The sequence below is a fragment of the Sarcophilus harrisii genome, chromosome 1 (assembly GCF_902635505.1).
Source record: "Sarcophilus harrisii chromosome 1, mSarHar1.11, whole genome shotgun sequence".
In the NCBI taxonomy this organism is placed as follows: Eukaryota; Metazoa; Chordata; class Mammalia; order Dasyuromorphia; family Dasyuridae; genus Sarcophilus; species Sarcophilus harrisii.
The window spans coordinates 393,362,105-393,378,733 of record NC_045426.1 but is presented as its reverse complement, the minus strand read 5'-3'; the positions used below and the strand labels follow the sequence as shown (position 1 = coordinate 393,378,733).

Here is a 16,629-nt window from a genome sequence, read left to right as displayed (position 1 = left end):
TTGTGTCTGGAGGAGGGAACAATCAATTGAAAGAAACCAAGTTACTAAGGAAGCGGAGAGTGATTGAGAGGTTTTTGTTTTCTTCATTGTTCTTTTCCAAGAAAGGTACATGTAACACTTGACTATGTCAGACTTTAATGGAAACAAGATTGCCAAAAGAAGCAAGGCTATTTCTAAGAAGGAAGCATTTCTATCTGAGGAATGATGGTGATGAATTTATTCTGTTAGTAGTATTTTCCCCTCTGAAAATAAAAACATTCTTATACTTCTAGTCTTTCATCTCTCCCATATAATATACTTCATATACTATATTGTGTAATTGTTAATGGGCAAAAGAGGAGTGATAATTAGATAATTGCAAATTCATCACTAGAAATGTATTGTTGCAAGCAAATATTTAGAATATTTTTCTTCAGTTGGAAGGTATACCTTGCTTTAAGAATATCTAGAAATTCTTAAACAGATATATATAAGGGATGATTTCTTTAAATTATTCTCTTAGTAATATAGAATATGGCCTTTCCACTTGCTGGACATATTTTTTTCCTTAAGTGGACTGATAAAATCAGGTCAAGCCTTCCTCCAACCAGCTCACTTGACCTAGGCCAAATCCCTAATCTTTGTTTTGGTACCTCTGTCATAGAATGGAGATGCCACTGTCTTTATCACAGGACCTTTGGAAGCAATAACACACTAACATCTGTAAAACACTATGAAGTCTAGAGATGAAAGCTGATGCATAAAACCTACCATCTGCCTTCCCCTAGGGAATGTTGTGGAGATTAATGAGGGCATGTATATTGAATGTTTTTGACTTCCTGCATGGCAGTAACTATCAGAGGATAAAATATAATTATGTTAAGCATACTCCGAGGCAAGGTTCCAGTCACATCCTAGTTACCCATAAGCTACAGAGTTGATAAGGTACTTTTTAGGCCATTACTTTAAGATCCTCTAATGACAAGATTGATATGTAAGCAATACTTGTGTCCAAACATCCACAGTGGCAATGCCAAGGACATAACAAAATCAAAGATTAGGCAGATGATTAAGGACAGACTTCTGGTGCAAAGTATATTTATCTTTTCTGTTGATTTCTATGATTGTAGCATCATGGCTGGGCAAGACTGGGAAGCAGGTTAAATTTTTCTTTGGTTTCTTGTCTACTCCCACACTTTCTCTTTCTGAATTAGTTTCCTTCCTTTCTATTGTCTTTCCTCTTACACCTTGGTGACTAGTAATGTGGTTATTAATTAGGATCCAATTAATAAAATCAGATAAAATCAGACCACAACCAATTGTGTGTCCTACATCCCCATCCTTTAGTACTATTTTTATCCCAGCTGAGATTTCCCTTAAAATCTAGCACAGCAGATAGTGAGTGCTTATTATCCAAGTGAGAGATCTTTTTCTTCTTTACTTTTTCCCTTTAATATCTTTTCGATGATTTGATACTACTGGGCTCTTCTTGCTGAAGGAAAAATGTGTCTTAAAATAATGTACTACATTAATTCAATGTTATTCTTTCCAAAGGTATTTGACTTTTAAAAGATCTGAGGATAAATGTATATGAAAGAAGGAAGTTTTCCTGGTGGAATTTAAGACAGATAAACCAATGGTGGAGATAGTGGGAGAAGGAAGAAAAAAAAGAATAATTTCTGACCTCAAATTGCAATATATAGGGCATTTTCTATTCATCAGATCATCTATTCAAGAGCTGAAAGGGATCTTAGAGGCTATCTAATGTAGAAATGTCAAATTTGAGGCTGGTAGGCCCTACTAAGGAGATTATAATGTAACAGAGAAATGTTTAACAAAATGAAAATATAACAAAACTTAGATAATGTTAATTTGTGGTTTTCTAATTTAATGTGAGAAACAAATATCCAGTTCTATTTGAGTTTGACACCTCTGTCCATTCACCTTATTTTACAGATGAGTTAAATGAGTCCAAGAGAAATTATATTGTCCGAATACATCCAGATAGTTAGTGGTAGTGATTGATTTCAAACCTATTAACTACAAAACCAGGAACATTTCTAATATACCACCTCTACCCCATCTTTTGTTGAACGTAGTTCAGAATAAAAGCTCATATTTTAGGAAGGAGATTAAGCAAGTGAGCACCTGGAAGAGATTAATGACCTAGAGAGCATATAATGAAAATTTTGGTTGAAAAAACTGAAGATCTAGTCTGGAAAAGAGATTACCATGGGGGACACAATGGTTGTCTTCCCAGCATTTGAAGGGCTGGCATAAAAGTGATTAGTTTGGTTGGTTTGGCCCCATATAGTAGAACTATGATTCATAGGTGAATATTACAAAGAAGCAAAGCTAGGCTTGATGTAAAGAAAAACTATAATGATTGGAACTATTTAAAAGAAATGCTTCTGAAGGTAGTGAGTCTTCTTATTGAGGATGTTTAAGCAAAGGTCAGATATTTACAGAGGGGATTCTTGTCTTTGGGTTGGGCTACATGGATGTTAATATTCCCTCCAACTCTGAAATTCTGTGATTCTGTGATTCTTAGCTCCAAACATCAGCAGCTTGGTCTCCTCACTATTTATTTTGAGCAAATCATTTGTGTAATGTTAGTTTAAAACAGAAGATTTTAATTCATTACCTTAGGACTAGATTTTAAGAAATAATGGGAAAGAACATTTTGATAATCAATGTCTTTTTTTTCTATATTGCTTGTTAGCTTCATTTTAAAGTGGCATTATTTAAGATTTCTTTAAAAAATCTAATGGGGAAAAGATATTTTTGAAACCCATCTATTCTACTGCTAATTGACAAGTTACTAAAAGATACAAAATGAATAAAAAATGTGGTGAACAAATATACACATAAATAAGTATTCTAATTATTTTTTTCCCTTCCTTTTCTTGGTTTGTAGGACAAAAAGGAATAGCAATTAAGACAGTATGAAACTTGAATTAAACACTCTCAATATATCCTAAAATCCTCCATGTTGTGAGAAACCATTTTATAGAATTTTGGTGGGTAAATGAGTATCTTTCTTTTTCTTGAGGAAAAGAGGTCAATATATTTGAATATTTTGTGCTCATGGCCTACTTATAATCATTAATTGTATTCTTGTTTCATTCACCAAGAGAGCTACTAATGGTCCCAATTTGCGGGCCCAATTAATAAAATCAGACCACAATCAATTTTGTGTCCTACATCCCCATCCTATAACATTACTTTACCATAGCTGAGATTTTCTTTAAAATCCTGCACAAAAGGTAGTAAGTAAATGTTATCCACTTGAGAAGAAAACCTTTTTCTTTCTTTCTTTTCTCCTCTTTTTTGGTGTTTTTTTTTTTTTTTCTATGAGGAAAAGGGTTCAATGAGGTTTATACAAATGTATGACATATTTGTGAACCATAGAATTGTTTGTACTTCTAAGGCTTCACTAATTTAGGATTATACACACACACATACACACAGACATACACACTTAAACACATTTACATAAATTTATACATATATACTCACATACATATATAAATATACATGTATACATATATTTATGCATATATGCAACATACATTTCACATAAATAAATCCAAATGTGTATATGTATATATCTGTACATTTGCATACATTATCATGTATAGTTATATATGTGTGAATATATATAAATCTATGCTGTATATATATTCTGTTATATTTGTATGAAAACTGTGACTTAAACAGGTATATGTCAAAGATATTGCTTTATCATGAACTTAACTTATGGAAATTTAACCTGATGATTTGAATTGATAAATTGTCTCAAGTTCAGCTATAGATTTAGAGGTCAGAAATCCTTAGTTTTATATCTCCTAGGATCTTACTGAGATCTTTTTCTTAGCAGCTCTTAGCTCTCCCTGCACTAATCTGTCCATTTGTAAAATAAGGAAAAGATATTTCCTATCTCCATCAAAGGAATCTGAGATGATAGAGATGGAGTTCTATCTATTCTAATATGCCATATAGTAAAAGAGATCTGGGGTCAATTAACAGTGTATGCAGGGATCTTTGAAAGTTGTAAGTTAGGTACTTGGAAAGTCTATGGCCAAACTAAAAAAGGAAAAGAAAACTGGAGAGAAAGAGTGGCATTTGAGCAATGCATGACAATAACAATAACAGGAATTGAGGTACTTTATAGAAAAAAGAACACTATGAAAACAAAATAGCAGAAATTAATCACAGAATGTTAGTGATAACAGATTAGATATTTGATTTTTTTCTTAAGTGAAGTAGGAAGAAAACTGGAGAAATTAGTATAAATAAAAGGAGAATAATGAAAAGGTTAATATTTCTATCTAAATGCAATATATTAAGACATATTATAGTCATTTCAATGGAGTTAGACTATATTCAACTGTCACAGTCTTGGTACTTGGGATCCACATCATTTTTCAAATTGATGAATGTATTTTAATGAAATTGTAGAATTTTTGGACATGTATGATTATAAAGTACTTAGGTAAGCCATTTAAATTTTCTTGTTAGATACTATCATCATTTGTAACAAATGAATGATTCTTATATACCTTAGCTATCCCATAGGATTTATGTGAAACTAAAATGAAAAAACAACTGTGTATTATTTCTTGTTGTATATCCTGAAGAGCTTAGCATACATGGTACATTGTACATAGTAAGTATACAGCAAGGATATGTTTAATGAATGAAAACACTTTGGAAAATTTTAAGTGCTATGAAAACATAGGGAAAGGAAACCATCTCCACCAAAGGCTATTACATAAAATGTACTTTCTATATTTTTAAAAATCACTTAATTGGATGTTGTTATGAGATATTAAGGGGTCCATTTCTCATGTAATAAACTTGATTTTCATATGTCTTGTGACATTGTGATTGGCTGTTCACAAAATCCAGACGCTACGTGGAAGGAAACACACATATACATGTACACTACACATATAAACTTGTTTTGACTAAGATAATTCTTGAAAAATGCTGTGAGATGTACAGAAAACATGTCATAGGTTCCGATTATCATCAAAGCCTATTGTCTTCTTCTGGCAAGATTCCCACAAGCTGGCAGAGATAAGACCTAGCACAGGCTGAGGAGCCGTGGGAATTTTTTATATTCATGGCAACAGAGGATTCAGACATTTTCACCTCATAATTTTTTCCACTTAGGGACAAAGCAAAATAAAATTTAAGGTAAGTGTGATATTCATTTTAGTATGGAGATAGAATTCTAAGCTATATGAAAGGCTCCATTGTTGAGAGACCTTTATTGCAAAAGGGGAAAGTTTGCAATTTATAAAATTTTATATCTATAATCTCCAACTGAAACAAAAATAAACTATTTTGTTACAGCATCGTTCTTAGAAAGCAAAGACTTGTTTCTATCCTTATAGGGCTAATTAGTCTTATGTTGGGGGGGAGGAAATGGGGGACTCTCTCCTATTGCCATAGATTAAACACCATCAACTATCTTATAAATGTGTGCTACTGTTCAAAAATTGAAGGAAAAGTGTGTGGATGGTTTAGCACTGATCCATCACCAGCTATGGTAAAATAACTAAGAGAACATCCCTTCCTAATGATGGTAGGTGGGACAATATTTGTCAACAAAAGGGCATATATCCAGCTGACATAAAATTGACCATTCGATAGCTGATGCAGTTTTCCTCCTACTTTAAGAAAAGTTGTCAATCTGACTGCACAGTTCATCTTGCATTATAATGGCAAATTAGAAAGTGTTTGGTTCAGTTTGATAAAGTTTGAGAAAGTCATTCAGCAAATGCTTTAAAGCATAAAAAGTAGATTGTAGTATTGGTATGAAGATAATTATCCTAAGTTCCTTTTTCACCATTTGAGTTTGGAGTATGTATATGGAATTTAGCCACTCTTTAGTGTTGTTGCTATATATTTGTTTTCCTAATGAAGTATTGTGCTAATTCAGTAATACATTACACTACAGTTTTGTGCTGAGTGCACAGTTTCAGTTTTGTTGAGAAACTTTAATGGGAATCTTTGGCAAACAAGTCTACAAATCTTTTTAATGCAAATGGCAACTGAAGGAGAGATCTTCTAAATCACGCAGACACTTAATTAGATTTGGTTCAGTTACATTTCATTGATTTTTATAGAGAATACCCGTGACATGCTTCAAAGCCTCCATTTGGCAAACCACAAATAAATTAAAGCACAAAAGATCATAGAATATCACATGACAAAAAACACAGCAACAATGGACCACAAAAGATAATGAATGTCAGGAAAACAAGCAAAAACAACTGAATTTAAACCATGCAAGTATGTAACAAATATTCAGCATAAAGTCATTTACTGGATTGATATTTAATAACTTAAATACTTTCCCAAATTACTATTTTTCATGTTAGGAAACTGACCCTTGGTCTGTCTGTCTTTCTCACACATACACTCATATTTACACGTGCACATCCTTTCTGTATACTTGCCACTGTTTTTTTCCCCCTAAATTTCCTATTTAATTCCATATTCTTTTTTCTCCTCTAATGAGGATTGAGATTAATAACTTGGAAAACAGTATACTCCAAAGGTACCAATGGAAATTATAGTTGAGATTCCCAATCTTCACAATAACCCCACTAATGTATTTCAGCATTCTACTACTGTAATTATGGTATAACATTTGTAAAATCATCAAAAGGCAAGGCAAGCAGAAATAAGACAAGCACATTCAAGTTATATTATCATTTCTATTTTAACTTAGTTAATGGTATAATTAATGATTTGCCCAAGATTTAGAGATGAAGAGTGTTGGTGTGTCCACAAAATAAGACATTTGAACTCATACATTAAGTGCCTCAGAAGAAAACACAATTTTAAGTTGTAAATTGACATTACATACTCAAATGCTTAGAAACATGACTAAAATTCAAAGTACAGTAATATTGTACTCATGCTGTAAATTTCAAAGCATAACACAAGTAGCTAGTGACTTATTTACAAAAGCCACAATCATTGTATTGTCAGTCTTTAAATCACAAGTATAGCTTTAAACAACTGCTCACTTCCTTTTACATTGTTTTTCTGAAGAAGACAATGTAGGAAACTTTATTTCTTAGTTACATGTCTATGTGTACAAACTATAACCTCTTCAAGGACTGTTCAAAGTGGAGGCAATTTTCTATTAAACTCAGAGTGACTTACATATAGTTACTCTAAAAACCTTGTGAATTCTTGGACTAGATTTCTTTCTGCATGTAAACTCAATATAGATCAGTCCACTTTTATTCACATTTGAAATGAGAATGAGATGATGGTCCCTGTGCTTTCACAAACTAGTTTTAGTTTTCAGTTTATTTCTTCCTTAAGGTATAAATGGAACAATATGCCATTGACTTGTTTGTTAATTGAAGGAATGAAAAAATGTACTGCAATGTCCAAAGTTAGGTAAGATTTAAAAACCCATTTAGTTGTGGGAAATGTCTGTTTACTCTTTAAGCATATGCTGTTATGTTGACCCCAAATGAAAGTTTGAGTATCTGAGCGCCAACAGTTCAATTCATGATTTTTGTATTATATTTTATATTATGAGCTGCAAAGAAAAAAAATCTATTTCTTTTTTGGGTTTTACTTCTTATTCAAAAACATTTATATTCAGACTTTGCTCTTGCTTTATAGAACATCAGCTAAAAGAATTGTCCTGAACTTAGTTGCCATTTGCTGCTTTCTTTAGTATTGCCATTATCCAGTCTCTACTAACTTAGATAATCTGTGAACTATTACAGAATAAAATCAGTAGCATCTTCCTTTTAACCAAATGATGATTTATAAAGTTCAAGGGCTATCTCCTATCCAATTACTGAGCTAAATTGTTATACTATTTCATTGAGGAAATAAAACTAAAATATAAATTTCTGTTTAAGATCAGCTACTCAGAACACTAACTGTCTAACTCTATTACATACTGACTGGGACATATCATCTCATATTTCTTGTCTTTTCTAATTCACTTTCAACAAGTGGTTGCTCATTTTGAATAACTCATCAAACTTTAAAGAATACTGCCTTTCAAGTGATTCCAAGAAATAAGTTCTTTAGTATGATTCAGGTTTAAAATGCCTAATAGACTTGGTCTATATTTTCATTACAATTATAGGGTCCTTTCACTCATAAAGTTGAACCCAGGGCTTCTGACTTTAAATCCAGTGTTATTTCCATTGTACCATGCTGCTTCCCAAGGACTACACCATTTCTCCTGCTTCTTGCCCACTCCATAATGGAGAGTGTGTATTCTCTGAACATGAATATCAACAGAAAACCATTTTCCCATACTTTTCTGTGGAAGATCATGCAACCATGCAATGGGAGTCTATAAAAATAATTCATCATGAAAACAATATCTAGAAGACAAATATAGAGATTCAAGAAGAAGTTAGAAATCAAGCCTATTTCTTCTTTCATTAGATACATAATCATTAGATAAGCAAGGGATCAAACTTTGGGGTTACACCTCATTGTTTCATCATTTGTACAAAATTCAGTTGAAAGTTTTGTACCTCAATCAATTTAAAAGAGCTTATAATATTATTTAAAGCAAAGTAACTAACAAGTATCATGGAATCATTATGTTCAAGTTTGTTTTCTTGAATAAAGCCTTGTAATTTTACATTAGGTCACAGCTTTCAGAAGAAATGGTTGCCTTTTATCTTAAAAATTTGCAACACTGGGGAAACAAAGGGGAAAGAACAAAAAAAGTTTATCATTGTTTTGTAGGAGATAATTCCTAAGTAAGAGAGGTAGTGTGGTACAGTGGACAGAATGTAGACCTCTTAAGTCAAGAAGATCTGGGTTCAAGTTCTGACTCATACATATTGGCTGTATGATCTCGGCTAAGTCACTTAACTTTTTAGAACTCCAGGCAACTTTCTAAGACTATAGGTTACAAAACAGTTGTTGATCAGGATTTATAGAGGGAGTTTACTCTTTAGGAACTCTTCATACTGATAAAACTATAGATTCATATTTTAAAAAATTAATTGTCAAGCTTATTTGTATCTTGTACATTTTTTAAAATAAAAATCTAATATAAAGCAATTCCATTACAATGAAATTGTCTTTATTACCTAACAATTCAAATGTCACCCCCTAAATTGTACTTTTTGAACAGAGAATTCCACTGCAGAGGATCTAATGTGATTTCCTTTAAGTTCATTACAATATACTTTCATAATGATCTTATGAGAAGCAAGCATTTTTGAGCAGAAAACTAAACAGGGCAAATTTCCTCTTTCCTTATTGGAAATAGATTAGTTAGGACTTTGGACAACACTCAAGATATTTACTTTTGGCTTGATGAAAGAAGAGGGTGGATTTTTTTTTTTTTTGAGAAAAATTTGAGCTTTTAAAAAGCAAAAACAGCAATAGGAAACATGTGACTACCTGAAAGCAAAGACTGAATTTGTTAGTCACCAAGCCACACTGGGAAGCTCATAACCATCTGTTCTTTGTAGCACTGTCTCTATGAACTTTAAAATTCTTAGACCAAATAAATGAGCTTCTCAGCAGCCAAAAATGCCTGAAGCATCATAAATAATTACTAAAAAGGATTCCCTTCTCCCAACCTTCCAACCCATGAAAAAATACAACGGGTAATTGTTTAGAGAATTTGATCAAAAGCACTGGCATAAATGCACAAGCTGGGGTCATTATAGCAGTGCTTTTGACAGGATTGTTTTTTATAATCAATCAGTTTTTCTGATATTGGGAACAAAAATGCCAATAGGGTAAACATTTTAAGTGGAAGAGTATCCCCAAATGATTGAATTCTTGAAACAGTATAACAGGGTATGGGTGATTTTATTTAAAATTTGTTCAATAATATTTTCCATTTGGAATCACCATTTTAACCTTTTTTTTTCACAGATCAATATAAACTTATTTCTTGCTTTCTTAGAATTTTTTTTAAAGAAAGTTCTAAGTAATTTAACAGAAGAGAAAAATGAAACCCCAAAGATTAAATAACAGGACATTTATATACAGCAGTGGGTTCTCTCACATATTGGGATCAAAGTACATACAATGACTATTTGGTTAAAAAAAATCCAGCCATGCAAATCATCTTACAATTCACTTATTTTACTTTTTTGAAGCTCTGACTTTCACATCCACTGGCACATATTTTAAAATGTCATTAACATTTGTGAACATAAATTGACATACTTTTTTTGTGTATGGTTTGCCAGTTGAAAGCTGACAGGCAAACAAACAAATGTGCTATCATAGCAATACTGCATTACACCAGTAAAAGAAAAAAAAAAGCTATTTTGATTCTACCATCAATTAATTACTTTGAATCCCATCCTAGAGTATGGGTTGCCCTGTTTATTGGAAATCTTACCAGTCTTTTCTCAGTTTGTTTGTGAACAACAGAATACCACAAAATCAGCATAAAGAGCATATTTTGACCAAGTGAGATGATCTTGTCCCATGAAAACTGGCAATGTCAGAATTTTTTTTATGAGGCAAAAGGTCAAAGAGATCACAAATGAGGTCTAAATTTAGTCACAGCAGATCATAGCTCCACATAAAGACAAATCTTCAAGTTATGTTGATTTGCTAGAAAATAAAATAAAGATAAACAGCACAGCAAACAAGTATCTGCAATGCACTGCTTCCCTATTAAAGATGAACAGCTTCATTTACATTGAAATGGACTGAGCAGAAATGGACAGATTTTCCATATCTGCTCTTTGGTGCAGCTGTCATGGCAAGAAGGTGAAAACAATGTGGACTATATGGGGGGGGAGGGTGAATGAAGGGAAATGATAGTATCTCAACATTCACTCTAAAGTGACTTCAAGATGACCATTTATTTTTGAAAGAATCCTAAAACAATATTTTTTTCTACCCAACTCTCTCCCTCCCTCTTTCTCTTTCTGTAAACAATCTGTCCATAAATAACTTAAATGTCTTTTTGACATTCATGGTATAGTACTAACAGAAGCTGACGTAGAAAAGGATGAGTGGATGTACAGCACTGAGGAGGAGATGTCATAGTATTTGTGTGTTTTGTTTTGTTTTGTAAGCGTCTAATGCAAGTGTTTCAAATATCAGCCATCAGAGACCGGAGGGGTGACCCAACCATACTTTTCGTGAGTCTTCACCAAACTCTTAAACGTTGCTTCCGCTTCCTTGCGACTGAAGGATTTTTTTGATTTGCCAGCTTTTCTACAGATTCGGCCCTGTGTAAGAGAGAGACAGAGACAGAGAGAGATGGAAAGAGAAGAAAAGGGGAGAGAAAGAGAGAGAGAAAGAGAGAGAGAGAGAGAGAGAGAGAGAGAGAGAGAGAGAGAGAGAGAAAGAGAAGAAGGGAAGGAGGGAGGGAGGGAGAGAGGGAGGGAGAGAGGCAGAGACAGAGACACAGAGAAAGACAGAGAGAAAGAGAGAGAGAAAGAGAAAGAGGAAAAGGGGAGGAGGAAGAGAGAGAGATTTCATTTCAGTTTGTATATGCATATATAAACACATCATATATATATATATACATAAACATACATGTACATATATCCATGCAGCTGAGGCAATTTAAATATATCTAGTTTAATAACTATTAGAAACAAGAGATTCTAATCCAAACTATAACTAGAAAATCAGAGCACTTAGCTCAAGTATGATATAGAGAGTATTCAATTATGTACTGATCATTTAACATCATGATATCAAATTCAAATATAAATAGAGGCCACCAAATCATACTTAAGAATTCTTGTAAGCTATGGACCACATTCCTGATACCTTTGATTTATATCATAGGGTAGGAAAAGGAAGGATAAATGGGAGTAGGGAGAAAATAATTCATACTGAATTCATACTGAAATTTAAAAGATCCTGAAATTTTCTTTTGCGTGTGGTTTTCTGATATGGGAAAATTTAGTAATCAAGCAGAAATCTCCTAATTCTCCAGACACTATTATGTCTATTGGGCTAGAAATATCAAGAATTAGGTCCTCTGGGGATGAACTATTAAAATATTTTCTTTGGTTACAGAAACTTAATTTCTTTTTCACTGTAACAGAGACCCCCAAAGGATCATACTATTAATTTGAGGCACTAGAGAATCCCAGCCCTTTCTTGAAGCTGACTTTTCACCTTCCAAATGTTGTAAAAAACAAAATTTCTATCCTGCTTTGTGAACGAGCTCTATTGGAACCATACCAATATAATTCCAAACAGATTAGGGATAAATTGGGAGAAATGAAATATAGAGAATCTTTCTACTTCTGTATGTAAGGGAAAATGGAGAACTTTCATGGCTGAGGCCACTTCCACTTCTTAATTTTCCCTGATGTAATGAAAAATTACTCCTGTAAGAACTTCAACTTAGTATTGACAAAAGTTTGCCTTTTTAAAATAAAGGTAATTTTATGACAAAACATGTTCTAAGAGGATTTATAATGGAAATTGTCTACTGTTCCCCAAAAGAAGTGTTAGTTTTCATAATAATAACAATATTACATTATAATAAACTTTCTTTTAATCATTCTTATTTTTAAGTTTAATCTCAAGAGAGTTTTCAAATATCTTTTAATTAGTCTTAAATGTTGCAAATTGTAGTAGTTGATATTGAAGGCCTTGATTTTAGGGGTCATGCCTGTTTTCCCCAAAAAACACTGAATTCCAATGAAAGAAAGTCTGCTATCTAATCGAATTGTCAGAGGAGGAACAGAAAAGAATAAGGCATTTTATAATTTTACCTAATCTCTATAGATTGATGCATGAATATGGTATTGTCTCAGGTTAGGCAGAAGCTGGAGTAATTCTGGAAGGCTTAATTAACACTGGGGTGAATATGAAAGTTGATATTCACTCTAAGAGTGGTATAAGAGACTTAGGGAATGAGTGAGAAACTAGAGAGCATCCTGATTGACTGGCAATGGTTCAGGTCTGAAATTTTCTTGGGAAAATAAAATAAGGTTTACCCAATCCCATGTCTTAACTGGAGGATATAATAATAATAATAATAATAATAATAATAATAATAATAGCTTCTACTTCTATAAAGTTTTAAGTTTTACAAAATGTTTTACACATCTTTTGTTGTTGTTGTTCCCATAATGTCCAACTCTTTGAGACCCCTTTATTTTCTTGGCAGATATACTGGTTTGCCATTTCCTTCTCTGGTTCATTTTACAAATGAAGAAATTAAAGCAAAGAATCAAGAGCCTTGCCCAGAGTCACACGGCTAAGTATCTGAAGCTGGATTTAAATTCGGGTCTTACTTATTCTAGGCCCAGTGCTCTATCTATTGTGACCACGTATATCCATCTCATTTATCTATACAACCTTACATGATATTTATTACCATTTTACAGATGAAGAACAGAGAATGAAAGCTTAAGACTTGTATAGGGTCACACAGTGAGTAGCTAGAGTAGAATTTGAAGTTGGGTCTTCCTGAATACATATAATGTGCTCTTTTCATTATACTACTTAACTGCCTAACATGCCTGAACTAATATTAATATTAATAAATAATATTAATATTAATAAAATGTTTCTTCTGATGTTTGAAGATTTATTTACCTATTAAATTCACAGCTGAATCCATATTTTTTTTCTTTTCAATGGAGATAATAGAAAGTTTCAAGAAATCAGAAATCTTAATTCTAATCTTATTTTTTCACTAGTTGTGGAGTTTTGGACAACGCTTGTTTTTAAGTTTTCTTATCTGTCAAATAATGATGATATCATTTTATTCATTTAGGGGATTTTTTTATGAGCTTCAAATGAGATCACAGATGATTCAAATTGATAAAAGGGTTATAAAATTACTATTACATTATACTCTTTTCTCATTTTTTCTGGCATACTTCCTTTTACTATTTAAAATTTGTAATGCTGACATCTGTTAAATATTTTTTAGTACCCTATTGAGGCATTTATTATTAATAACAGAAATAATGGTTGAAATTATTATTGGAAAACTATTATTGGAATAATAATTTCTTCCACTTGGACTATTGCAATAAATTTTGAAAATATTAGATTTCATTTTGAATTTAATGAACTTTAAAAGAGAGAACATTTTCAAATTAGAATAGAAAGAGTATAATATATGAAATCTATTCAATACAATTTGCTTATATATACATATATATGTAAATTTATATATGTATGTATATTTATATATATGTTTGTTTATATATGTATAAATTTAATAGGGGATTTGCACAATTTAGTGGCTTTTGGGGCACAGTTCCAAATTGCTTTCCACAATGTCTATGACAATTCATAACTCCACTCTAAGGACATTACTGTACTTATCTTCCTATATCCTACCCAACAATTATGATCTTTCTTTTTCTTTCTTTCTTTCTCTCTCTTTCCTTTCTTCCTTTCTTCCTCCCTCCCTCCCTTTCTTCCTTCCTTCCTTCCTTCCTTTCTTTTTTCTTTCTTTCTTTCTTTCTTTCTTTCTTTCTTTCTTTCTTTCTTTCTTTCTTTCTTTCTTTCTTTCTTTTTCTTTCTTTCTTTCTTTCTCTCTTTCTTTCTTTCTTTCTTTTTCTTTCTCTCTCTCTTTCTTTCTTTCTTTCTTTCTCTCTTTCTTTCTCTCTCTCTTTCTTTCTTTCTTTCTTTCTTTCTTTCTTTCTTTCTTTCTTTCTTTCTTTCTTCTTTTGTCATCTTTGCCAGTCTGATAAATGAGAGGCAGAGCTTGAGACCTGTGTTTATTTGTATTTCTTTAATTTTTAATTATTTGGAGCACATAGAAATATGGCTATTGATTACTTGTATCTTTGACAACAACTCATTGTTATCCATTGATCATTGATCTATTGACAAATCAGTTCCTTAGACAGTTTGGGTATCATATCTTTTATCAGAGAAACTTGCTGCAAAGATTTTTTTCCTCTACTAATTGTTTTACTTATAATTTTAATTGTACTGACTTTATGCAATCAAAATTGCCCATTTTGCTTTCTGTGATCATTTCTATCCTTTGTCTGGTCAAGAATTCTTCCCCTATCCCTAACTGCAAATGAATATTTGCAAATTAGCTAGCTAATTTGTTTAGGATATTATATTTTTGATCTAGGCCATGTATTCATTTAGAACTTATTGTGGTATATGGCTTCTGACACTAGCTTTATCATCCTAAAAAAGTCTCAACACTCAGCTATAAAATGAGCTGGAGAAGGAAATGGCAAATCACTCCAATATCTTTATAAAGAAAATCCCAAATGAAGAGTCAGACAACTCAACAACAACACTAACAAGTGGTATATGATGTTAAGCTTGGTCTAAACCTAACTTTTGCAATCTATTTTCCAGTTTTTCCAGAGTTTGTTGATTTCATTTTTGTTTTCCAAATAATAAGTCCTCAAACTGGTATTTATGATCTTTAAGTTATCAAACTTTATGCAACTATGCTCATTTGCTTCTATATGTTGTATACCTCATTATTCTATTGATTATTTTTTTCTGCTCTTTAGACACTATCAATTATTGTTATATAGTGTAATTTGAGACCTGATATTTTTTGGCTTCTTTTGTTCTCTTGAGAATCTTGAGTTATTGTTGGTTTTTTCTCTATTTCCATAAAGTAATCCTTAGATAGTTTAATTGGTATGGAAATTAATAAGTAAATGAAGTAGCATTTTTATTTTATTATCATATGTACTCCATTATTTAATAAAGTAAATGTTTGCTTTACATTGCCATAGTTATTTTTATCTGCCAATGAACAATTAATATTTAGTTCTGTCTTTATTTCTCTAAAGAGAGTTTTATAGTTGAATTCAAATAGTTCCTATGAGTGTCTCGGTAGGTAGGCTTTTAAAGATACCTTTTGTACAAAATTCCATATTTTGAATAGAATTTCTTTTTCTATATCTTTCTGTTGGATTTTATTGGTAATATATAGAAAAACTCATGTTTTGTGGCAGTTTGTATTTTGCTACTTATGATACTCATTGTTTCAATTAATTTTTTTAGTTGACTGTTTAGAGTTCTGAATCTATTCCTTTGCTCAGTTGCCAAGATGATTTTTCTAAAGCACAGGTCTCACTATGCCATTTTCCTATTTAATGAGTTCTAGGGGTTTCCTATTGCCTGTAGAATCAAATTTTAAAGTCCTTTACAATATGGCTTCTTTTTACCTTGGCAGTCTTCCTGCACTTTACTCCCTTCTATCCATTCACTATCCTAGCCTAATTACTGTTTCTCAAATATGGCACTCCATCTCCCTCTGAGTGGCTTTTTCCTGGCTCTTCCCTTTGGTTATAATATTTGATCCTCTTATTTTTCTTTTTCTTTTAATTTCTCCTCAAATTCTTCCTTCTCTTGGAAGTCTTTCCAGGTTCCCCAAAATGTTATTTTCCTTTCCTTTTCAGATTACCATGTATCTACTTTTTATATAGCTTAAATGTCTAGTTATTTAGATTCTTTCTCCCCCATTAAAATCTAAGTCCTTGAAGGGTTTTTTGCTCATTTTGTTTTGCTATTTTTTGTATCACCACTGCTTAGCCCAATTTCTGGCACATAGTAATTTAATAAAGTTTGTTGATTGTTTGACATAATATAAAACATTTTCCTCACAGAAAACTTGTGAAGTAAGTTATGGGGAAAATATTTAACAATCCCATTTCACAGATGAATGAAATAAGGCTAAACAAATTT

The 16,629-nt window shown here is 32.0% G+C and overlaps 1 protein-coding gene across 1 annotated transcript in view; it reads right to left on the bottom strand.

The window, feature by feature from the left end:
- Positions 1 to 6,078: 6,078 nt before the first annotated feature.
- The window catches only part of UBE2QL1 (ubiquitin conjugating enzyme E2 Q family like 1), a 56,982-nt gene continuing 46,431 nt past the window's right edge, over positions 6,079 to 16,629 (bottom strand). The window contains exon 2 of the mRNA XM_031946111.1: positions 6,079 to 11,201. Coding sequence (XP_031801971.1) covers positions 11,070 to 11,201 — 132 coding nt within the window. The 3' untranslated portion in view covers positions 6,079 to 11,069. The remainder of the gene's footprint in view (positions 11,202 to 16,629) is intronic.